The sequence below is a fragment of the Rhineura floridana genome, chromosome 1 (assembly GCF_030035675.1).
Source record: "Rhineura floridana isolate rRhiFlo1 chromosome 1, rRhiFlo1.hap2, whole genome shotgun sequence".
Taxonomy (NCBI): domain Eukaryota; kingdom Metazoa; phylum Chordata; class Lepidosauria; order Squamata; family Rhineuridae; genus Rhineura; species Rhineura floridana.
In genome coordinates, this window is record NC_084480.1 from 320761460 (window position 1) to 320784970 (window position 23511).

The window sequence follows — 23511 nt, forward strand, 5'->3', positions numbered from 1 at the left end:
TCGGTCACTGCCAGTTCAGACCCCATGAGCGTATATGTGAAATTCAAATTTTTTGCTCCAATATGCATAATTTTACACTTGTTTATATTGAATTGCATTTGCCATTTTTCCACCCATTCACTCAGATTGGAGAGGTGTTTTTGGAGCTCTTCGCAATCCCTTTTTGTTTTAACAACCCTGAACAATTTAGTGTCGTCAGCAAACTTGGCCACTTCACTGCTCACTCCTAATTCTAGGTCATTAATGAACAAGTTGAAAAGTACAGGTCCCAATACCGATCCTTGAGGCACTCCATTTTCTACAGCCCTCCATTGGGAGAACTGTCCATTTATTCCTACTCTCTGCTTTCTGCTTCTTAACCAATTCCTTATCCACAAGAGGACCTCTCCTCTTATTCCATGACTGCTAAGCTTCCTCAGAAGTCTTTGGTGAGGTACCTTGTCAAACGCTTTTTGAAAGTCTAAGTACACTATGTCCACTGGATCACCTCTATCTATATGCTTGTTGACACTCTCAAAGAATTCTAATAGGTTACTGTGACAGGACTTTCCCTTGCAGAAGCCATGCTGGCTCTGCTTCAGCAAGGCTTGTTCTTCTATGTGCTTAGTTAATCTAGCTTTAACATACTTTCTACCAGTTTTCCAGGGACAGAAGTTAAGCTAACTGGCCTGTAATTTCCGGGATCCCCCCTGGATCCCTTTTTGAATATTGGGATTACATTTGCCACTTTCCAGTCCTCAGGCACGGAGGAGGACCACTAATGGTCCATGGGCTACAGTCTAGGAACCCCTGCTCTAGAGAAGACCACAAAGGGACCCGGAAGCTGGACTGAGCAATGCAAATTGATAAGTATTGGCTAGCTTAGAGAAGCAGTCTAGAATAACTATAGCTAGATGCATTTATCTCTGTATAATTTTTTGTTTGCTCTCATGGCTAGCAACTCAAATGATAAAATTAGATTTTTTTGACAATCATTTTCTCAAAAAAACATTTAGCTTGTTGCCTTACTAAATTCTCAAGTAATGATATAATTTGTTTTGGGGGAAAATTGATCTGAGGCCTCGTTATTCATCTCAGAATAACCATATCACTCTAGTATTGGGAATGGCCTGGGCAAGTTCAAGGCGAGAAGGTTAAAAGGTTTTTTGGTGAAGGTAGCCAGAAAAAAAATCTGCTTGGTGGCAAAGGTAAAGTTAAGGAGGATAGGCTAATTTGTTTGCCTTCCTTCCATCTTAATTTATAGGATACGGGTTGTTGCAGAATTTGTGGTGAATTCAGTAGGGCTTGATTAGTGTTGGGGGTGCACATGGAATAGAATAGAGCTGTTGCTCAAACGATGCAAAACAGAAACACAACAGACAGAAGCTACCACCCCAAGGGCGGCCGACAGCCTTTTCCTCCTCCAAGAAGCTACCTCTGCTTCACCCTCTTGTCCCCAGGTGTTTACAGACTGTTCCAACGATCTCTGGGGCAGCCCTGGTAAGCCTAGGGCACACTGCTGCTGTGGCACTGGTACCGGACTTGCGCCAGACTCCCTGAAGCAGGCCTTCTCACAGTGCGATCCTGTACTACTCACCCCAGCAGATTCACTCACTCACCTGCAGAACCGAGAGGGCACCATTCTTGCCGTAACCTGAACACACCACAATCTCCAGGTCTGGCTCAGGGCTATTCTGGAACTGAACAGAGACAGACAGACAGTGTTAGAAGCTTGAAAGCGGCGAACTTGCCTCCCTCATAGCTATTGCAAAGCAACTGGCCTTAATTTCCTCCAAGAACCCTTTGCAGATTCCTGCGTGCCCCTTGGAAGGGCAGAAGGCCTAAACCCAAGAAGTTTCCCCGCCCCTTGTAGGGTCCTTTCTTCAGGCACTGGACCATAACTCCCTCCCCGCTTCCAAAGGCAGCAAACGTTGAAAGCAACATCCTTCCCTCCCTCCCTGCTTCCACCCAGAGCTCAGAGAAGGAACCGCCAGGCACCCATGTCAGACAAGCTGAGTACACACCTCTTCAGAAAGGAAAGCAGGCTCACCCATGGCGCCATTGGCACAGGGACCAATATTCAGGATACTGTCACACACCTGTCAGTGTTGGACAGAAAGAGAGAAACAACACAGACATAGGATTACCTAGTGCCCAAGAAACAATTCTGGGCATAGGAGTGAGGATGGGAGACTCAGAAGAATTTCTGATTCCAGGAGGTGAGCTTTGATCCATCCCTGGAATTGAATCCTCAGCACTGAGTTCCGCCTGTCTCCTGTCCTTCCTCCCGCAGGAGGAAAGACACAAGCCTGCCATAAACAGGCTTTTACCTTGCCCTCAGAGTGCCTCAGAAGTAGCCGTCACACAGTACCTCAAAAGAATAGGTGGCAAGTTGGGTCCCAGACTGGGCTTCGCTGCCGTACACCTCGATCTCATCCACCTCGTCCTGCGGGGCCGACTTTCCCCCTGCAGAGCACAGATTAGGACATGTGTTCTAGCGGAGTCCTTGGGATTAGCTCTGTGTCTCACTCTCGGCTTCCATCCCTTCTCTTCCCTCCACTCATCAGCAGTTCCCAGGTACTTTCCCCTCTTTTATGATCCACTCCCTAGTTCTCCCTGCCTCCCCAATTCAAACAATTGTGAGGAAATAAGGCACGGTCTGCATCTGTGTTGGAATTGCTTTTTAATATGTTCTTAAACCTTCTTTTTTAAAATGTTTTTAATCTTAGACGATGTTTTGAAAGCTCTTTTTTTAAGAAACATTTTTAAAAATATTTTGTTTTAATGTTTTAAATTCTTAAATTGTGTTTTAAATTGTTTTTTAAAAGATGTATTTTAAATTGTATTTGTTTTCAGTTACTGTAAACCGCCCAGAGAGCTTTGACTATGGGGTGGTATACAAGTATAATAAATAATAAATAAATAAATGTGTTTTAAAGTTTGTTTTTATGATGTTTTAAAGTTTCTAGTGCTTTTGTTTGCTGCCCTGGGCTCCTACTGGGAGGAAGGGCGGGATATCAATCCATCACTCATTCAATCAAGGTGAGTGTGATGGTGATGATTCAGAGCTGGCTGAGCAGGATCAAGGTGTCCTGGAAGGTGATTTGAGGGCACACAAGATGCGCAATGGACCTTCCCCCGTGATCCCCAATGGCAGGAAGCACAAAGATTCTAGAGCCTTTCAGGTCAATGGACCCAGAAGTCTCTTGAGAACACGACAGAGGTAGGCTGGAAGGGAGGGGAAGGGGGCAGGACAGCAATGGAGAACCTCTTTCCCCTTATTTCTGGGGTCAGGACGACCTGTCCACAGAAGGCCCTGGAAGCTTCAACATTAGGAGCAGGAGGAGGAGGCACCCACTCGAAACATGGCACTTGGAAGCAGAATCAGTTGTGCAAAGCAAGCAGAGAAGTGTGTCCACTCATTTGCACAATTAACCCAGAACTTGGATCTCTCTTTTAATACAGCATCCTCATGACCCCAAATTAAGGAGGCCACAGCCTGCACAGTCTCCTCCTCTTTCCAGTCGTCCCAGAGTGCAGGACATGGAATAATGGGCTCAAGTTGCAGGAAGCCAGATTTCAACTGGACATCAGGAAAGACTTCCTAACTGTTAGAGCCATACGACATTGGAACCAATGACCTAGAGAGGTAGTGGGCTCTCCAACACTGGAGGCCTTCGAGAGGCAGCTGGACAGCCATCTGTCGGGAATGCTTTGATTTGGATTCCTCCACTGAGCAGGGGGTTGGACTGGATGGCCTTATAGGCCCCTTCCAACTCTACTATTCTATGATTCAAGCACCCTCTTTTGCTAGGGGGCAGGCCACCTACCAGTCCAGTTTGCCGGCTGCTCCACACGCTTTTTCTTGATGGGAGGCTCCTCCTGCAAGTCGAAGGAGGTTGTATGCCAATAAAAGGAGGGGACTCCCCAACCCCCCTCAGCCTCCAGCAGCCCCACGAGGCTCCATCTGCCCTCGGAGGCCAACAGCTCTGATGACCAGATGAAGAGCTTCCAGCCCAAGCCTCCATTCACTCAGCACAGCCAATGCAAGAGTCACCCCAGCAGGCCTTTCCCTACAACCAATGCCCGCTCAGGCATTGGGAGACCCTTCCCTCTGCCCCCCAACGCTCTCTGTGGTTAATGATGCTGGGGGTGGGGGGCAGGGTCACTTTCTAATGGAACATCACTGTTTCGGTGACGGGGGTGGCAAGATCCCAGCTGAACTCACCGTCTTCTCTGTGGGGTCTTTGGTGATAGTCATGGGGGCCTCCTGGAGCTTTTCGGTGTACTTAAGAAGGAGGGAGTTGCCGAGACGTGAGCCCAGGAAAAGGTAGCCAGGGTCCATGGTGATCATCTGAGATCCAAGAGACAGACGGCAAATGTCAGGGAGAGGAAGGGGAGGGTCAGGCAAGGCCCAGTGAGAGAAGCGGGCAGAGGAGTGTCACAAGAGAGAGCAGGGGGCAGCCAGCAAAAAGCAGGGCAGGGGCACTGCCTTCCATCATGGCCACCAACTAAACCCTCTGGACAAAACAGGCCACATTTGTCATATCTCATTTTTGCTCCAAGGTGTGTGCACAAGGGCTACCGCCGTTAATCCTGCATGGTAGGAGGGGTGGGGCAAGAGGCTGACCCAAGGTCATCTCCTAGGGATATTCAAAGCTGAGCAAGGATTTCAAGCCAGACCTTGCTGGGCCAAGCCCAACATACTATCCGTGATGCCAGCAAAGAGCCCACCCCTCCCACCCCAGCCTGTCCTAGACCGAGACCTGCTTCACACAGCAAATGGGGAAACAAGAGATATGATGTCTCAAGAAAAGTCTGGTTGTTTTTCAACCTGATTGTAAACTGCTTTGGGGGTCTGAAAGAGTAGAAAGGTGGCACAAAATGGTTTAATCAATAACAGATATATTGACACAAACAGTACTGGTACTTTGTTGGCTAGTAAAAATATATCTGCTCAGGCCTTCCTGGGCCTTTGACACACTGATGTTTATTGTTCCTTAGCTATGGCAGGTGTAGTTTTTCACGTTCTAATGTTGTTTAATGCATTTTAGTAGGCTGTCCTAAGCTGTTATGTTGTACACTGCCTTGGTAACTTCTGGTTTAAGACAGTATACAAATTATTTTAATAAATATGTAAGGTGGTATTTGACACAAGTCCTACTCAGAGTAGACCCACTGAGGTTAATGGACATGACTAATTTAGGTTCGTTAATTTCAGTGGGTCTGAGTAGGACTTGGTTGAGTACGATCCATATATTTAAGAACAAATCTGCCACAGTGATTTCAGCGTCAGTAACAATTCTTGATGACACACTTTAGCCTCAGAAGACAGAAACTGTACACCATGAACATGCAAAGTCCCTTCCGCAGAGAGAAGGCTAGAAATCCATATAATCCAGAGGGGTTTATCAGATAGCTCCCCTTTTAGGACTTCCAGTTTTCCATATTAAAACTCCCCCCCCCGCTTCTGTTTTCCTTTCTGTCGCAAGACCTTTCCACTGGGAGAGGAACAGCCACTTCTTCCAGTCCCACCACGCCTATGAAACTGTCGGTCCCAGCCTGCCATTTGCGGTGCGCCATCTACCCCCCGACATGAGAGGAAAGCCACTGCAGGTGTCACAGCTGCCAAGCGGTCCTCCTTCCCCCCAACCCGCCTCCCCGACTCTCTCATGCCCAACCAGCGCCCGCCGCATGGCCAAACGGAGCTTACAGAAGTGGTGAGAACACTGGCTGCCGCCTTGTCGAAGTGGAAGGATCGGACGCTCCTCATGCCATCGGTGATGAGGGTTAGCACGTAGCTAGGCGAGGGAAGGAAGAAGGTGAAGGGAACCATTTGGTCAGGGGGCTGGGCAAACAACATCTGAACAAGAGAACTCGCAAGCAGCCTTGTCAACCACTTGGTGGAGGCGGCTCAACACCCGTTAACAAGCCGGAGAGCGCCAGGTGGAATCAGAAGACCATTTCCTCCCCTACAGGAATTGGTATTTGCAATTGTCGCATAATGGGAACTAAGCAGAACTAGCTTGTCTGAAGGGGCCCAGCCCTAGAGTTTTGCAACGAGCTGCCCAAGGAATATTGCAGAAGTCTGGTGTTGCAGCTGTACAGGCCGCCATATTCCACTAGACTCCAACCCACTACGTGACGCTTCATCGACACTGTAAGTGGTAACACCTGATGTACATACCCTGAACTGAAGCCAATCCAGCTCTTCCCAAGATGCTGGCCACACATCCATGCAAACGCTTTCTCTCTGGTGTTCTGAAGACACACCTTCTCTTCCCTACCCCCACCCATGTCAGGTTCATCCTTTGGCTTCAAGTTTCTCTGCTAAGCCATGAAATATTTATCTACTTCAATGCACTGAGAGGAACATATACAGAACCCAGGAAGATGGAGAGGTCAGCCTGACTTAACCACAGTGGCTGAACAAAGGGCCTGCTTGTGACAACACATGACACCATCGACAGGTGAATCTCTTTTCCAGCAGCTGGATGTTTAAGGTCCAAGAGAACTTCCTCCCACCCTGCAGAATCTATAGGCTCTTGGGAGCAGGGAGCAGCCTTCCTGCATCTGGCCAACTGAGTGGAAGAGTGCAGAGAGCTCCCTTTCCCCAAAGGAGAAACATTCCAGGACTAACAGAACAGCTCCCTGCTAAAAGCTTGCAAAGCGAATCCATTTTGGTGCCATGAGAATCAGCTGAAGCCTTACATCTCCCCTCCTTTCAGCGAGATCACCATCTTGTCATAAGAGATGAAGGCCGCCTGGGCACAGTCCAGTGTGATTTTCACTCCCTCTTGGACCCCTGCAGAGAGGAGACAGCAGGAGTAAAGCCATCAGTCAAACCAAAGAGAGCAGGACATAGGTGTGGACTCAGGACAATGCAGCCGCCCCCTTTGGAAATGTGGCCTGGTCAGAGTATTTTCCATGAAGCAATATTGCTCAGAATTGTGAGCATTCTGTCCATTTCCACGTCTGCAGCACAAGATCACAATTTGTTAACTAGGGCTGAATTTCAGAAACCTCAGCTTTCCATGTACACATATATTGATAATGTATTTCAAACCACATTTTTCTAGCCCTCATGATTAATGGCTGCAGGAGATCGTTTGGGGGAAATGCCAATATTGCCAATAACATCAAAAAAGTGGCTTGAAAACCTGGATCATTAGCCCACATGATTGATAAGTAATTTATGCTGAACAGCATTGATTTGGACAAGCGGTTGGAGTTGGCTGCCTCACATCATTACAGATAAGTGAAACAAGAGGGGCAGGGAAAACTAGCTGAGGCCCATAAGGGCCAGAGGCACAAAGGTCACAGCTCCGGGGCTACTGGCAACTTTTCAATATCCAGTCGAGGAAACCAGAGAGGCATACTTAGTGGGAAGACGGTGGTGCCGTTGGTGAGGCTGTTGAGGGACACGCCGTAAGGTGGCACACTCTGGTTCAGGTACAGCAAAGAGTTCACCGCAAAGATCACCACACCACCTAGAGGAGGGAGGTGAGAGGAGTGTTAGGCCAAGGTGGAGTGGTCATTCTGAGACACAGGCTTGAAGTCAGCGGAGGGTGAGTTTGTCTCTGTTGTCTTCTGGTCTGCTGCACCTAGACACTGTTGGAATATGTGGTTCAACTCAAACTGGTGGGTTGGGACTGCAAGGGGTTAAAAAGAGTAGCTAGAGAGGAGACCTCCTGATTGCTAGGCTAATACCTATCCTTTGACCTGCTGACTCTCCCTTCCTGCTAGATTGATGTGCTTAGGATGTTGACCACATCTTCCAGTCTCCTTCCTTCTTCTTTCTCTTGAGAGGGAGAGCAGACATCTTCTCTTTGTCTCTCTCTCTCCTCCAAGCATGAGGGCAAACGCTAAGCTTAGTGTTTGCGTCTCCAACTTAGCTAGTTAGCTAGATGTAGGACTCTTTCCTATCAAGTCTGTATTTCCAGAATAAAGTAGTTGTTTCTTATTTTGAAGCTTAAAGTCTCTGTCTGACTAATTTGTAGGGAAGGTGTAATATTGAGCAAGGATCCAAACACACAAAGCTCACTCAGATGCTCAAGTGCCTAATTTCCCTACTCTGCAACAGACACATCCCGTATGAAATATATGCCAGACCACTGGTCCATCCAGCCTAAAATTATCTACTCTGACTGGCAGAGGTTGTCCAAGACCTCAGGCATGTGTCTTTTCCCATAGATCTCTTTTTAAGTGGAGATACTAGAGCAGCCTTTCCCAACCAGTGTGCCTCCAGATGTTGTTGGACCACAACTCCCATCAGCCTCAGTCAGCATTGCCAATGGCTGAGGCTGGTGGGAGTTGTGGTCCAACAACATCTGGAGGCACACCGGTTGGGAAAGGCTGAATCTGGGATCTTACGTACTGTATGTTATGTGGCCACTGAGTTATGGGCTTCCCCACACTGTCTAACCATCTTCATCACCATTTGGGATTTCCATTCAAATTGAACCCCCCCCCCCCAAAAGATGTTCACGGTCTCTAGCCACATTGTTCTACACACACACACCCTCCAGCACCACCACCACTCGCTCTCCCTGCAAGAGCCAGGGACAGACTGCTTCTCCTCTCACCAATAGGCTTTGGCACCGCCAGGGCCTGTGTGCAATCAAAGGGCAGGTTGCTGAGAGACCAGATGACCGGGTGGACCTTCTGCATGATGTTCAAGGAGATGGCCACAATGCTGCAGGTGTCCTGGCGCACAGCCACCCGCCTGCAGGGGGGGACAAGGAAAGAAAGAACTGCAACTCAACACCCCCATCCTCATGACTTATGCAAGTGGGTCAAGCAGAGTCAAGATGAACCTAAACTGGGTGTGGGTGTGAGGGACGACAAGGAATGGGCATTCGCAGCATCAGGTGCAATGGGAATGCAGTGCCAGATTATTATTATTATTATTATTATTATTATTAGATTGTTATCCCACCCTTCCTCCCAGCAGGAGCACATGTGTGGCAAAGTAAAACAGATTCCCTTCAGCTGCAGAGCTCAGTCCCTAACATGACAGTAGAGCTGAGCCTTACAGCTCTTCCTTGCCTATCTCCAGACTGGGTTCAGCCTTCAGGTGTCTCTCCATCTCCCCATGAGGCAGACACACAGGGGGTTGGACTCGATGGCCTTATAGGCCCCCTCCAACTCTACTATTCTATGATTCTAACTCAGGAACCTGCCTTATACCAAGTCAGGCCACTGTTGTCTACACTGACTGGCAGTGGCTCTCCAAGGTTCTAGGCCGGGTCTCTCTCAGCCCTACTCAGAGATGCCTTCAGGGAGTGATCCTGGGACCTCCTGCACACAGAGGAGATGCTCTAGGACTGAGCGCGGCCCTTTCCCAAGGCATCAGCTCCACCTTTCTTAAAAAATAAACCTTTCTATTTATAGTGAGAATATATATGTATGGTGGGACTTCCGGGAAGGGTGACTTCGCCTGTGCCTGCTTTTGAGACGAGCTCTCATCTCAGAAGAAGCTTTTTCAGTTTTAAAATCAGTCAGAACGTTCTTTTTGACTGGTAAAGATTTTCTCCCGGGCAGGGAGAAACGTAGAGATTAACCACAAAAGCCTGTGTTAGTTGGGAGGACTGGATTTCATTAATTTATGAGAGAAGGTTCAGCCAGCAATGCCGGACGGATTTTCAAACAAGCTCTAACTGATTAAGCGACACGTTTATCTTTTCTTCAAAGAAAAACGGATTCTAACAGGCAAGCACTCTTCTTTCTATTTTTTTCATCTGGTTTAAATTGTTGCAGCAAATAGAGATTTGTCAATGAATCAGCTATAAAGAATTTCTGGGTGAGTTATAACTCTTCTCTTTCATTCATGAAATTAAGGAGGAAAGAAATTGAAAAAGCTTATCTTTGTTTTGATTGCAAAAAGCTGACCTGGAATTGTGAATTTTAAAGATACAAACGGATGAGGGATTTGTATTCCGAGGAGATAAATAAATAAATTTGATTTATGAACTTTGGAGTATTATATGTCTGGGACTATTTTTTTTTGGTCTATTTCATTTTGACGAATCTGCTTGTTCACGACGCCACTAACTGTTCTGAAGCTGTGAACTAAATTTGTTTTGCATTCCTGAACATATAAGAGATAAGGCAGGCTGTGTTGTCTACACTGTGATGTCATCAGGCCTGAAATATTAACCCAATTGTTGCTGAAATAAGAAGTGGTTTTTTTTCTTCTTTGTGGTTTTAAGAATGGCAATCAAGAAAGTGGCTGAGAATCTGGAAGTAATTATGTTTCAGAAAATAATGGATGAGATTGAGATAACGAAACAAACCCTGAGACAGGGTAGAATGGAGATGAAAATTGAATTTGGCAAAATGAACCAGGAGCTTAAAGAAATAGGGGATCTTGTGAGAGAGAAGATTGATGAGATCAGAGATGAGAAAAGAAAAATTAAAGAGAAGATCCAAGCCCTGGAGATTGGAACAAATGTGGAATCGGAAAAAGACCTGGATTTTATGGATATTAGAGACAAAGTTTACTGTTTGGAATTCAACGTTGTCTCTGAAGAAATTAATGAAGATATTAGAGATATTAATGTCTTGGATAAATTTCTGGACTGGAATGATGTGATGGAGCTTGACATAGAAAAAAATCTATGGAATTAACTACAGACATGTGACAATGGACAAACTCTCAAGAGATGTGCCAGTGCATTATGTAAAAAAAAAGAACAGATATATGACTTTACAACAATATTTCAGCAACATATTCAGAATTGATGGCAAGGAAATATTTGTGAGAAAGGAAATTCCCATTAGACTCTTATTATATGACTATGGCTATGACAGCAAGATTATTATGGGATACTGACAATGTAAGAATGGCTACTGAAATTACTGGATTTAACAGGATTATTGAAGATGGAAGATGGAATTAACATTGATAATGGAAGAATGGCTATTGAAATTATTGGACCTAATAAATTTGATGAGATGGATTAATCGATATGTTTATTTGGAGAAAAATTGATAGATATATTTCTCAAGGAAGTGAAACCTCTCTTTGACTTTTTGTGGAAAGAATAAAGTAATGTTTATGAGATTTGATGATTAACTAAGATAACTACTGGAGGAAAGTGATTTTGTAACATAATTTAAGAGACAGGATTGTTATATATTGTAGACCTATAACTGATCTGCAACAAATCGTAAGTCAATATTTTATTTTATTGTTTAATTAATTTTGTTTTGTTTTGTTATGTTTTTGAAAATTTGAATAAAAATTAATGATAAAAAATAAAAATTAAAAAAAGAGAATATATATGTATGGTATGTACACATTTTTAAATGTATAAAGTTTACACATTTTACAAAAGGGCGGTATATAAATTAAATTAAATAAATAAATAAATAAATAAAAGCTTACAAGAAATACATGAAATATATATATAAAAGATACACTTTCTGAGGAGATACAAAATTATAAATTTCATAAGAGAAGAAAAAAATACTAAATGAAAACAAGGACATTAAATATAACACTGTAATATAGGTAGATTTGTACCAAGAAACTTTTTAAAAAATAACCCTAAGGCATTCAAACATTGTCCATATTTGTTTGCATTAATATTTACAATGCCATTTCTTTATGTTTCTCTTTCATACTCATAATATTCCCCATACGCATTGTGCTGCAAGTTGTCTTGGAATTCATTATTCCAATACATAATTAAAAAGCTCCGTCTCTCAATAAACCTGTTTTCCTGTTGCCTCTGTAACCCTTGTATGCTTTGTATGTTTTACCATCCAATGTAAGTACTCTAAAGATAGACTATAACCAGTGATGGTTTCAATCTCAGTAATTATATCTGTCCAGAATTTCTTTATTTTAACATTAGACCAAAAGATATGTTTCAAATCTGCATTTATACTTTTATATCTCCAACAAAAGCTATTAGCATCAATGTAAATTCGAGCCAGCCTGGTTGGGATTAAACACCAGGGAGAAATGAACGCATACAAAGTTTCTTTTAAATTAACACTTAAAGTCAATTGAGAAATATATCAGCAGCTCCAGTTCCAACCATTAGATAGGATTTACTGTCCTAGTTCCAATTCCCATTTAGACTGGTTAACTAATGACGGAGGTATCCAAATTTAAGAGAATCTTATCAAAATAACAGCTTTTTTATTTCAAAAGGGAGTCTCGAGTAGTCCACGTGAGTGTAAAAGTTTCAAAGCAGTACGCTTTACTTGGAGATACTGAAAAACAGAGGGTTGAGATTGTTACATGAACTCACTTATTTCATCATATGTTTTCAGCAAATTTCCACTGAGAAAAAGATTTCCCGAAAGAGCTTCATCTTCTGTCTCCTTGTTGTATGCTATAGCTATTAAAGGAGATAACCCAGGGCTTAACTTTCTCCTTAACCTGGACCAGATTTCAAAGAGATTCTTTGTGCAAGGGTTTAAGGGTTTAGATCTCTATAAAGTCCTGTACTGTACCATAACAGATTTCTTAAGCTTGTTGAAATCTTATTCTGTTCTGTAAGTATTGCTTTGTAAATTTACACCTTTTTGTAACTGAGCATTTGGAAGCCAAAGATGCTCGGTCTGGAGAGAGCTGACAACAGAGAGGTAGAAGGAAGGTAGAACATACCCAGGCCAGGTCTGGTTGGGCTCAAAGAGGATGAGCAGGGTGGGCTCATAGTAGCCATACAGGAACTGCATGTCAATGATGTTGAGAAGCTTCTCATCCAGCTCCCGCACATCAATGATGTAGCTGGGCAGAAAACTTGACTTCTGGCTGCAACAACAGATCACAGGATTTAACAGGGATCAGATATGGTCCAGGAGTCCCAACATTTTAGAGCCCAGGAGCACACTCGAAAATCTAAGAAACTGTCACAGGCAACACAAAATACCCATTTCACAGGAGGAAAAATTGTGATGCTTGGAACCCCAGAGATATACACTGACCTCAGGAATCAGCTGGGGCTGATGGAAGGTATAGTCCAAAACAACTGGAGGTCACCAGCCTCGAATAAGGCCAACCTCCCCTCATGTATGAAAAAGCCATGACAGCCCACAGCTAAAATATTGTCCTTCCATATAAACCCCATTCCTCTTGGCCTACCATCACCAACAGTCCCAAGGAGCATCCAAAACTGCATCACCTATTGAGTTCATCATTCAATCTCCTAACAGTGGCCATGTTCACAAGCAACATCTGATGCCAACATGCCTCCTCATCTGTCTCCCCACACCCGCATAGGGTAGAGGTATATTTGTGAACATCAAAGTTTGGCTTTTACGTGTCCTTCTAATCCTCCTTTGAACCACTTGCACTTGTTGCTAAGGCAAAACCTACAGCAACGAGTTCCACAGATTAATGTATGCTTCACGTGAAGAACTATTCCCTTTTGCTTCGAACCCTTATTGGCAGTTTTAAGAATGTCCCCCGTCACTGCACTGCAGCCCGATTCCCCTCCAAACGTCACCCATCCTAAGCCTCTGATTATTGTAAATGTCATCTCAATCAAGAGGCAATCACGCTGACCAGTGCAGAGCCCGAGACAGGCCTTACCCTTCGCCCATGACACCTTCATGCTCATCGGTCAGTGTCTCTCTGCGGAAGGGCAGCACCACCAGCCGTGTGCCGTAGATAAGCATCACAGCACAACGCCCATCTGGGTCCACCCGCACTTTGGGGATGTGGACGTTCTCCACAAAGCCATCCTGAGGGAGAGATGGAGCGAGGTCAAGAGTCATAGAATCATAGGATAGTAGAGTTGGAAGGGGCCTATAAGGCCATCAAGTCCAACACCTTGCTCAATGCAGGAATCCAAATCAAAGCATTCTGGGACAATTGAGAAGAGATCCTGGCCCTCCTCTGTGTGACAACCTTTCATGTACTTGAAGAGTGCTATCCTATCTCCCCTGGACAGACAACGCAGCAGAGATGGAGCAGGGGGCCTGCCTTCTAGGCTTTTGTGCTCCTTTGCCTCTGGAATACACGCTCCCTCTCAACCCATAGAGGTTACCCAATTGCTGCAAGAGAGCCTGGCTTGAGCACGGAGTTGTGATGGATCCAGGAATGGAGAAGGCTTGGCTGTGTCCACTGGGAAAGGTACTGTTGCCATACTAAGGGTTGCAGGTGGTGCCCTCCACCACACTCCATCAGCCCTCCAGCCCTCCCCAACTGGTCCTAGGGACTCTCCTCATGCCATGCTTCTCCCCGCTCCCGCTCCATTCATTTGTTGAGAGTTTTTGCCTGGCTGAAATGTGTCCTTCAGCTGTGATAATGCCCCTGGCGTGCCTCGATTGTGTGGCAAGTGTGTGTGTGTATAGAAACCTCTGGCTTCTGTGTGGCTGGAATGCAGCCTGCTGTATAAAGGGAAAAGTCACTCCTGTTGCCCCACCCACTTTTTCCTCTTGCCCTGCCCACCACGGGCATGTGGCCCTTGGAAGGTTTCCCAGAGGGGAAGATGGCCCTCAGGATGATAAAGCTTCTCCACCCCTGACTGAGAGCAAAGCAGGCCAAAGTGGCTCTCTGCTGCAGGTGTTTGCAGGAGACTTCTCGCTTTCTCATAGCTGCTGCTGCTGAGATGCGCAGCTGAGATTTATTTTACTGATATCCCATCCTTCCTCCGAAAAGGAGCCCCTTGGAGGAGAGGGATAAGCACAAGGGAATTCCAGCAGCTCTCACAAAGCCTCGCCGGGGGGGGGGGGGGAGTGCCAGAGACTTGACAGTGCTCCTTGGCTTTGAAGAGGATGAAAGTGAGCTCCTCCCACAATACCTTTCAGAATTAAATTGCAAACCTTCAGACACCTACCTTCAGCTCTGGCTCCTCAAAGTAATGAAGGGAAAGTGTTTTCAGGTCATGGGTGCCGGGATCATACTCCACCACCGAGAGCTGGGAGGGAGGAAAAAGGGAATTAAAGAGGGACATCTGCCGGAGTTTCATCTTTTTAATGGGAAATTATAAATATCAATGTTACTGACACTGAACCCTTAGGAGGGCCGGACTATACATCTAGCTACTAGAGAAACACACAATGTACTAAGGCAGCCTTCCCCAAACTGGTGCCTTTCAGATGTCTTGGACTACTACTCCCGTCAGCCCCAGCCAGCCGTGATGGGAGGTATGATCTAAAACATCTAGAGGGCACCAACTTGGGGAAGGCTGTCTTAAGAGTTCCATGGTCTCTTCTCCTCAGAATGATCTGGACAGCCATCTGAACAGGGACTTGAATTCCGAGGCTGAATGGAAGCTTAAGTGTTGTTTTGTTCAGCGTTATGCCAAGCAGAACTGCCACCAAGGAGGTGTCTCATCAACAGGCAGAGGTGCCAGGGGTCCCTAAGGAAAGCTCCAAGGGCCACCAACTTATTTATTTCATTATCACTGCCTTTTTGACCGTGTCCACCCAAGGCTGCAAACTGCAATACAACCTTAAAACACAGCAAAGCGTAATGCCACGCAACCTATCATGGCCTTCCACCATTTCCAAGATCTGCAGAATGTAGGACAGTTTGGATCTCGACACAGCTGGGCCCAGCAGCTCCTCCTTCTGCCTCTCACAGCCTTCCCACAAGCCTGACTATCCATCCAGCCCCGGCCAGCCGCTTACCTTGGCATCCTTGAAGCTGAGTAGGAGGGCATCTCTTTTGGCTCCTGCAAGCTGTACGCTGGCCATGGACATGACGTTGCCAAAGAAAGAGAAGGCGGCCACCAGCTCAAGCTTCTCCTTGTGACCTTTGCCCTCTGCACAAGACAACAAATTAGTACATGAACTTGGAGACACATGCTCTTAAGCACACACAGTGCTGGTCTAGCCCCTTCCCACTGGCAGCCTTCTCTGCCTGAAAGAAGCATCCCAAGCCTTTCAGCCTGTATCTGCACCACCGCCATCTGAATCAGTCCATGGACACTGTTATCTCAGGATGACCTTGGCAAAGGGACCACGCCAAGTTTCACTCCACATGAAGGCCTTCCCCTTGGATGAGTGGGGACAGGACCTGTTCCTACCAAATTTACAAATTGGTTCCACCCTGTGTCTACCTTTCATAGAATCATAGAATTATAGTAGAGTTGGAAGGTGCCTGTAAGGTCATCAAGTCCAACCCCCTGCTCAACTTTGCCCTTCAGTGCTCTGGCCCCCATGCCTCCTCCTCTCTAATACATCAACATTGAAAAGATGGGCTTGGCACAGAAAGCCAGTGCCTGGTGTGTTTGACAGCCTATGGCAAGATAGCCTCCCCCCCCTCGTTCCTTTTCACAACCCCTGACTGCAGAGAAAATAGCAAACACATGAAACTGCTATTAGACACTGGTACATCTGTCCCAACATTGTCTGTTCCAGCCAGAACCGTCACGTTGGCTGGGGCTGATAGGAGTTGCAGTCCAAAACATCTGGAAGGCACCAGATTGGGGAAGGCTGGTCTACTCTTAGCGGCAGATCTTTCCCAAACCTGCTGCCCAAGATCCTTTTGACTGGAGATGCCAGGGGTTGAATCTGAGACCTTCTGCAGGTAAAGGACGTGCTCCACCTCTAAGAGCTACAGCCCCTGAGCTGGGTTGGCATTTGCTGACAAGCGTGTGGGTTCAGTGCCAAGGATCCTAAGAGGTCTCCTGGCTGCTTGGAGGGCCTGTTAGCCCAGGGGTAGTTCCTTGTTTCAGGAGACACCGATCTCTGCCGAAGCGACCAACTGTCTAGCCTCCCAAGACAGCACCCTGGAGGCCCTTTCAGGCAAGAAAATCAGAAGCCAGCAACCCCAATGACTGCAAGAGTCGTTTTCACTGAGGGGTAGAGACAGAGCCTGGCCATGGGGCAGTATTCTTCTGAGGCCCTCTCTTTCCAGCTCCAAAGCTCCTTTTCCAGGACCCCAAAACACCTAGAGCCCTGGCTGTCCACGCTCTACTCACCTGTGTTCCTGTCATTTTTGGTTGCGGTCTAGAAGAGAAGCAAAGGAACATCATCAGTCCTGCCGTCACAACGCAGGTGCGTTGCTCCAACTTCACAGCCTTTTCTCCAGGGCAACGTGTTAAAGCAAATCTCAAAGGGAGATTAACACTCCAGAGGGAAGGCGAAAAGCAACAAATCTCACTAAAAAGAGTGGGCTCATCCATGCATTTCTTTCCCTCCCTCTGAGTACCCAGCCCCTAATACTAATGTACTCTAGCACATCCCCACCTCAGATCATTCCCTGGCTCTCAGCCCCCTGCCGGCCCTGTTGATGCTTCTCAGTCTAGATGGTCAGCTGTCTCCTGCACTCCTCTGGCTTTGGATGAAAGCTCTAGGGAACAGGTTCAGAACTTTCCAGACCTCCCCCAAAGGGTGTCGCATTCAGTTCCTTCTTCCCTCTCCAAAAACAGTGTGTTAGCAAATCCACCCTTCTGTGCCACAATCGCTCATTCGAGACTCTGCAAAAGCAACATTCACTCCAGACTGCTCAACAGAACAAAAGCTCCAGGGAAACCACTTGAGCTCTAAAAGGAAATACAAAAGGCGTACATGCCAGGACCACCATCTGGCCCAAGAGCAGCAGGGATGCAGGACGCATCATTTGTGCAGTTGTATAAATTAGTCCACAAAAGTTAATAGCCCAAAGAGCTCCATCCCTCTTTCTGCAGCCTGCTATATTTCTACACTAACTGCAGAGGAGGGATACAGCGCTTCATTGCTCCTCCGCCCGAGCTCACTCCCTTGCCTGCACAGAATTCTATACACTTGCCTGCATATAGTTTCTTCCCAGCTGTGGTGACCAGGAGAGTGCTTAACTACAAGGCCGTGTTTGTGTGAGAGAGATATTGGAAAGGAGGAGAGATAGACAGCCCCTTCTAGTCCTTACAGAGGTCCTCTTTCCTAAGGCCGTTTAGCAATTGCTATACTGCCACAGAAGCATCCATGTTTGGGGTGGGAGTAAGTTATTAGGGATACCAGCAAAGGGCAGCTGCCTCACCCGGTTCCAGACACATCTGGTTGCACAGGAGAAATCTTACAGGGCATGGCCCTGGGAAGCTGGAAAGAAATCTGAAGTAGCTGAGCCTTTAGCCCAAGTGTGGGGAACCTCCAGTCATCATGGCCTGCTAAAGGGTCCACTTTGGCCCACAAGGCAGTTTCCTCCAAACCACACCCACGAGTCAATCAGCTGGTGTCGCTGCATGATGTCAGGGGACAGGCAGGGCAGTGGGGTCCAATACTGCTAGGTGTTGCTTCCTGTGGGGCAATGTGCTGGTGAAACTGACTCCGCCTCCACAGGTCAACTTTGGCAGATGGGTTGGATTGCCCACCTATTAGTTCTCTGCCATCATCATGACATCAGTTGATTGACAGGTGGATGACTCCATCCACCTGTCAAAGTTGACCCACAGGGTGGGGGGAGATAAAGCTCAGGGTCACTGGGCCAAAAAGGTCCCCCACCTGAGACTAGCACCTTCTATCCCAGATTCCTACGAGCATCTCCAAATGTTCAAAAGATTTCAGAAGGTGTGGAGGATGGACTCTTTATCAAAGGGAGGTTTACGAAATCCTTATGGGGCTGAATCCTGGACCAATCTGGTTCTCAACCACTGCTGGGCCTGGCATCTCTCTGTTTGTCAAACCTCATTTGAGGTTGGATCATATGCTTGGCCTCTATATAACATCACATGACCCATAGGACAATTTTACACTGTGTGGAAAATAACTATTTTGTTACTGTTGTTGTTAAGTCCACTGCCTGTTGTTTTCAGAAGGTCTACAGCCTTTCCCAACTAGTGGGCCACCAGGTGTTGCTGGACCACAACTCCCATCAGCCTCAGCCAGCATTGCCAATGGTCAGGAAAGATGGGAATTGTGGTCCAACAACATCTGATGGCCCACTAGTTGGGAAAGGCTGGTCTACACCTACCACTTTCCTTATAAGCAACAGTATTACGTAACAATCCTCTCCACTTCCTCTGTGATTCCTCCAACACACACACACAATTACAGCCAGTATCACCCAGAAACAGGTAGTTCACAGTACCTCAGAGTCATGGTTGAGCCTGTATACGTATAGCTGAGAGGTCCCTGCCACTACCAAGTTGCGCTCAGCATTGGAGAAGAAGTTGCAGTACATGGAAAACTCCAGCCCTGTGGGAGGGTGGGCCTGCTTGTACACGGCGTACATCTCTGCAGGCTCCCTGCAGAAAGGCACAGCTCAGTAAGAGGAAGCTGACAGCAGACCAGCTAATGTCAGGACGTGAACCCACAGCAGGACATGAACCTGGGGGCCAAGGGATGTCAGCCTATCTACCAACCAGCTCCGTGGAGTCGGTACGCCAAACCTTCAACTCCGACTCCTCTATTTTTCTACTGTCTGACTCCGACTCCAGCTCCTTCATAAATGGCAAATGTATATTAACTAGTAATAACAAATTTACTGTAGTAAAATGGTAGCACAAGGCATTTCATCACCACCACGTGAATCATCAGGCTAGATTGATAGAACATAAAATATATTTATTTGATTAAAATTTCTGAAAAAGAAAACTTTCCTAAATTCCTGTGAAGGTTTTTATTTTGAAGCCGGAGTCAGAGTTGGTACATTTCTACCAACTCCGACTCCACCCAAAATTGCTTCTGACTCCGACTCCACAGCCCTGCTAGTCACAGGAGGGAACTCCATGTGGACTCCGCCATTGTGTTTCCTGCAAGAGGTCACCCTCACCTCTGCCTTGCCATGGCCTCAAGCTTGCCTAGTTTTGCAGTGACAGAAACTGGGTTTGACAACCGGCAAGTATTATCTTTTGGGCATGGGAAAGTGATCTCCCAGTCTATGCTGGAAGACGAGCACACACCAAACAAAAGGGCAGAGGGGCTCTTGAAGGCAAACCATCAGAAAATGTGTTCTCCCACAAAGGCCACACACGTGCAGGCTCGTCAAGGTCAGCAATAAGCCCAAGGTGGTGGTGCTGGAGCAACAATCCTGCGCATCCCTGAACTGAGCAGTCCAAATGTTCCAGAACAGTGCTCTACATTTAAACCATCCTCATTTCATGCCCAATTTTGGTTCCTGCAGGAGGAGTCAGGTCTCCTTTCCCCACTCCAGCCGTTAACTCTCTTGCTGGTAACCAATGAGCCAACCAAACGATTGGAGATGAAGGCCCTTGATGGCATCCAGCCCACAATCGGATGCCAGAGGTAGTCAACATGGTGCCCTCCAGATGTTGTTGGACTTCAGCTCTTGGCAGCCTTGGCCAGCAAGGCCAACAGTCATAGATGTTAGCCTTGCAACATCTGGAGGGCACCACACAGGCCACAACTCCTGTCTTCCCAGGCCGTTACCCCTGCTAACTAGAGCTGATGGGAGTTGGGGTCCAACAGCCTCTGGAGGGTGGCAGATTCCTTGTCCCTGGCATATTTGCTGCTTATTCCATTGTCACAGAGGGAAGACATCAGGAACAGAAGATATGAAAAGTTTAAAGTAGTTTGGGATGATTTGATCCATAAAGGGGGAGTTGGGAAGCAGGTCTTCAAATGAAAGGGGGAGGTCCCACCAGAGGTGCCCTGAGGAAGGTCTGAGAAGTGCAAGGACTCATCAGTCACTCGAGCCACACCTGCCATGACTACACAGTTCACAGGTCACCCTCAACCACCACCCGCATCAGGAACAGTAGCACAGTGGCAAATTCAGAAGTGCAGGATGCCTTCATGTTAGTCACAGCCACACACCGTCATTTTTTGCTGCTGGGTTGAGAATGAGATCCTTGTTTCTGCCTTCTCTAGGAGCCAATAAGCATGAAAGAGGAGTGTTAGATACTGAAAAGAGTCTTCTCAGTGCTTGACTCACCTCCTTTCACTCTGATTGGCTCCAATCAGCAGGAAAGGGCAAAGAAGCATGTTAGAAGACTCTTCTCATTGGCTAACACGCCCCCCTTTCATGCTGATTGGCTTGTAAGACCCTGGAGAAAAAGCGACCCTGCTCCCAAAAAAGTAAGGGGACTTAGATCCCCCACCCCCAGACTCTGGACGACTACATCCCTGTTCAGAAGGACTCCTCGGCAGGGCGGGCTGAGAATCAACGGGAAAGTTGCGTGCAAAAGCCGGAAGGAGGAGGAGGGGGGGAGCAGGGAGGAACAACCGCCGGTTTCACGGGACCCCCTTCCCGACTTCTTTTCCCTCTACCCCGAACGGGCCTTCCCCCCCCCCCGTCCCACAGCTTCCCCTTCCCAGCAAACCAGGCTTACCTCCCCCGCCCCACTCCTCAAATCCCCCTCAGCCAGCAGGGTGCGCCAGGGCAAGCGGTCCGGGTGGAAACAGTTCCCCCGGAACCATCGGCGCACCCGCGAAGGCAAGCGGGATCGAGGCTAGAGCGGCCTCGCAGGAAGGGGCCGGGCTAGGAGTGAACTCGCCAAGGAGGGCGGGGCAAAAGGAATTCGCAGAGTCTCATTGGCCAAGAAGGAGAGGGGGTGGAGAGGAGGGGGAAAAGGACTCCTTGGATTCCCAGTGGCTAATTGCGCAGCAGGGAAATGAGTGACAAGCCTATGTCCAATAACCAATGCCTGATTGACTGGGACATAATAATAGAATTTGAAATGATGGGGTGGGCAGGTAGGGCGCTCAGAGGGGCCCCTTTCGTTGGCTCCAGAGACTTTTGCAGTCTGTTTTTGTTTTTGTGATTGTTTATTTGTTCATTTAAGACGTTTATAAAAGCCCTCCCGCAGCACCTTACAAACATAATTAAAACAGCAGAAAACAAATTTTAAAATACTGACCAGTTAACAAAAGGATAAACAGTGGCAGTTTTAAAGACCAACACAGCACTTTTTGCAAAGGGCCGACTGAAGCAAACAAAAAAGGGGGTTTTAAGGTCCACGAATAAGCTCTCAAGATGGGGCTTTACATACTTATTTAGGGCGGCAAAACGGGCCCACTACCAAAAAGGCTGTATCTCCAGTGCCCAGCTGTCTGGTGGTAGGCCTGCATACAAGGCCTCTGCAGCCAATATAATTTTCTGGGCAGGTTCATATGGATGCAAGGAGTCCTTTAGAGAACCTCATCTAATACCATTTTTGACCCCTCAACCGGCGGATCTTCAATAGAATAATGGTGCCGCCTTAGGCTCCTACTGGGAGGAAGGGTGGGATATAAATCTAATAAATAAATAATATAATGCCCTTAATGTCCTAAGGGCAGGACATGATAGAAATTTATAAAATTCTACATTGTGTAGATGAAAGTAGATAAAGACATTTTTCCCTCTCTCAAAAAAGTGGAACTTTGGGATCATTCTAAGAAATTTATTGACAGTAACCTCAGGTCACTGATTCATAGGGTTGCCATAAGTCGTAATCCACTTGAGGGCACATAACAACAACCACCACCTCAGGACAGGCAATGCCTTTCACACATTTATTTTATGTTCACTGCCACAAGCTTAGATAGCTTTAAAAGGGGGTTAGTCAAAATCAGGCAGGAGAGGTCTGTCTATAGATATTAGGCATGACAAGTGGGATCTGCAACACAATGTTTCAGTGCAGAGTGCTCCAGTTGAGTATACGCCATTCAGTTGCTTCTCCCACCTGGTTTTCCATCTCCCTGACAAACAGAATCCTGTGTCAGGCTGGGTCTTTATTAGCTGATTCCTCATCTCTGGGATTACACACACACACAAATAAAACATCTGATGATGACAAATAAATTACCCATGTAAAAACACACAGGTTCTTTTAGGGGTGGAAAACAGCTTTATAATTCTTGTTCCCATGAGGCCTTAGTGCAACCTGATAAGAACATAAGAAGAGCCTGCTGGATCAGGCCAGTGGCCCATCAGGTCCAGCATCCTGTTCTCACAGTGGCCAACCAGGTGCCTGGGAGAAGCCCGCAAGCAGGACCCGAGTGCAAGAACACTCTCCCCTCCTGAGGCTTCCGGATGCTATACTTGCATAGCATCTAAAGGGCCTGTTTTAATGTCTGCTCCTTCCTCCCTCACTCCATTTCAGTACTCTTATAAGATGCTAGTAGAGATGGCTTTATCATCAGCCAGATATTTTTTCTCTCCCTGCTTTTTTTTTCTTTTCTTTATTTACCATCTAGCCTGATGAAGAACTCTGGAGAACTCAAAAGCTTGCACATTACCTTATGACATTTTGGTTGCCCTCATAAAGGTATTCCACTAGTACAGATTTTAGATAGCTTTTCGCCCTTTGTCATAACCCTAGCACCAATAAAATGGAATGTTGGAAGATTCAGGACAGAAAAAAGAAAGTACTTCTTCATCCAGTGCATAAACTATGGAATTCAGTCAGACAAGAGGCAGTGATGACCATTAACTTGAATGGCTTTGTAAAAGGAGTAGAAATATTCATGGAGGAGAATAAGGCTATCAAATGGCTACTAGCCATGACAGCTATCTTCTACCTCCACTATTGGAGGCAGTATACCTCTGAATTTTAGTTATTTTTTTATTTATTTAAAATATTTCTATCCCGCCCTTCTACCCTATAATAGGGCACTCAGGGCGGCTTACAAAAATAAAATCAAACACGTACATAATAACATTGTAAACAATAAAATCACAAAAACATTAAAATAAATTAAAAT

The 23511-nt window shown here is 46.5% G+C and overlaps 1 protein-coding gene across 2 annotated transcripts in view; it reads right to left on the bottom strand.

Moving 5' to 3' along the window:
- The window catches only part of CPSF1 (cleavage and polyadenylation specific factor 1), a 47714-nt gene extending 26439 nt beyond the window's left edge, over nucleotides 1-21275 (bottom strand). For both annotated transcript variants that reach the window (XM_061607141.1, XM_061607140.1), the window contains exons 1-16: nucleotides 21156-21275; nucleotides 18953-19109; nucleotides 16869-16896; nucleotides 15574-15707; nucleotides 14778-14858; nucleotides 13529-13680; nucleotides 12602-12748; nucleotides 8565-8704; nucleotides 7359-7469; nucleotides 6691-6784; nucleotides 5693-5780; nucleotides 4208-4333; nucleotides 3810-3861; nucleotides 2351-2445; nucleotides 2004-2078; nucleotides 1599-1679 (exon numbers count right to left, since the gene is read on the bottom strand). In XM_061607141.1, coding sequence (XP_061463125.1) covers nucleotides 1599-1679; nucleotides 2004-2078; nucleotides 2351-2445; nucleotides 3810-3861; nucleotides 4208-4333; nucleotides 5693-5780; nucleotides 6691-6784; nucleotides 7359-7469; nucleotides 8565-8704; nucleotides 12602-12748; nucleotides 13529-13680; nucleotides 14778-14858; nucleotides 15574-15707; nucleotides 16869-16896; nucleotides 18953-19096 — 1548 coding nt within the window. In that variant the 5' untranslated portion in view covers nucleotides 19097-19109; nucleotides 21156-21275. The remainder of the gene's footprint in view (nucleotides 1-1598; nucleotides 1680-2003; nucleotides 2079-2350; nucleotides 2446-3809; nucleotides 3862-4207; nucleotides 4334-5692; nucleotides 5781-6690; nucleotides 6785-7358; nucleotides 7470-8564; nucleotides 8705-12601; nucleotides 12749-13528; nucleotides 13681-14777; nucleotides 14859-15573; nucleotides 15708-16868; nucleotides 16897-18952; nucleotides 19110-21155) is intronic.
- Nucleotides 21276-23511: the final 2236 nt, after the last annotated feature.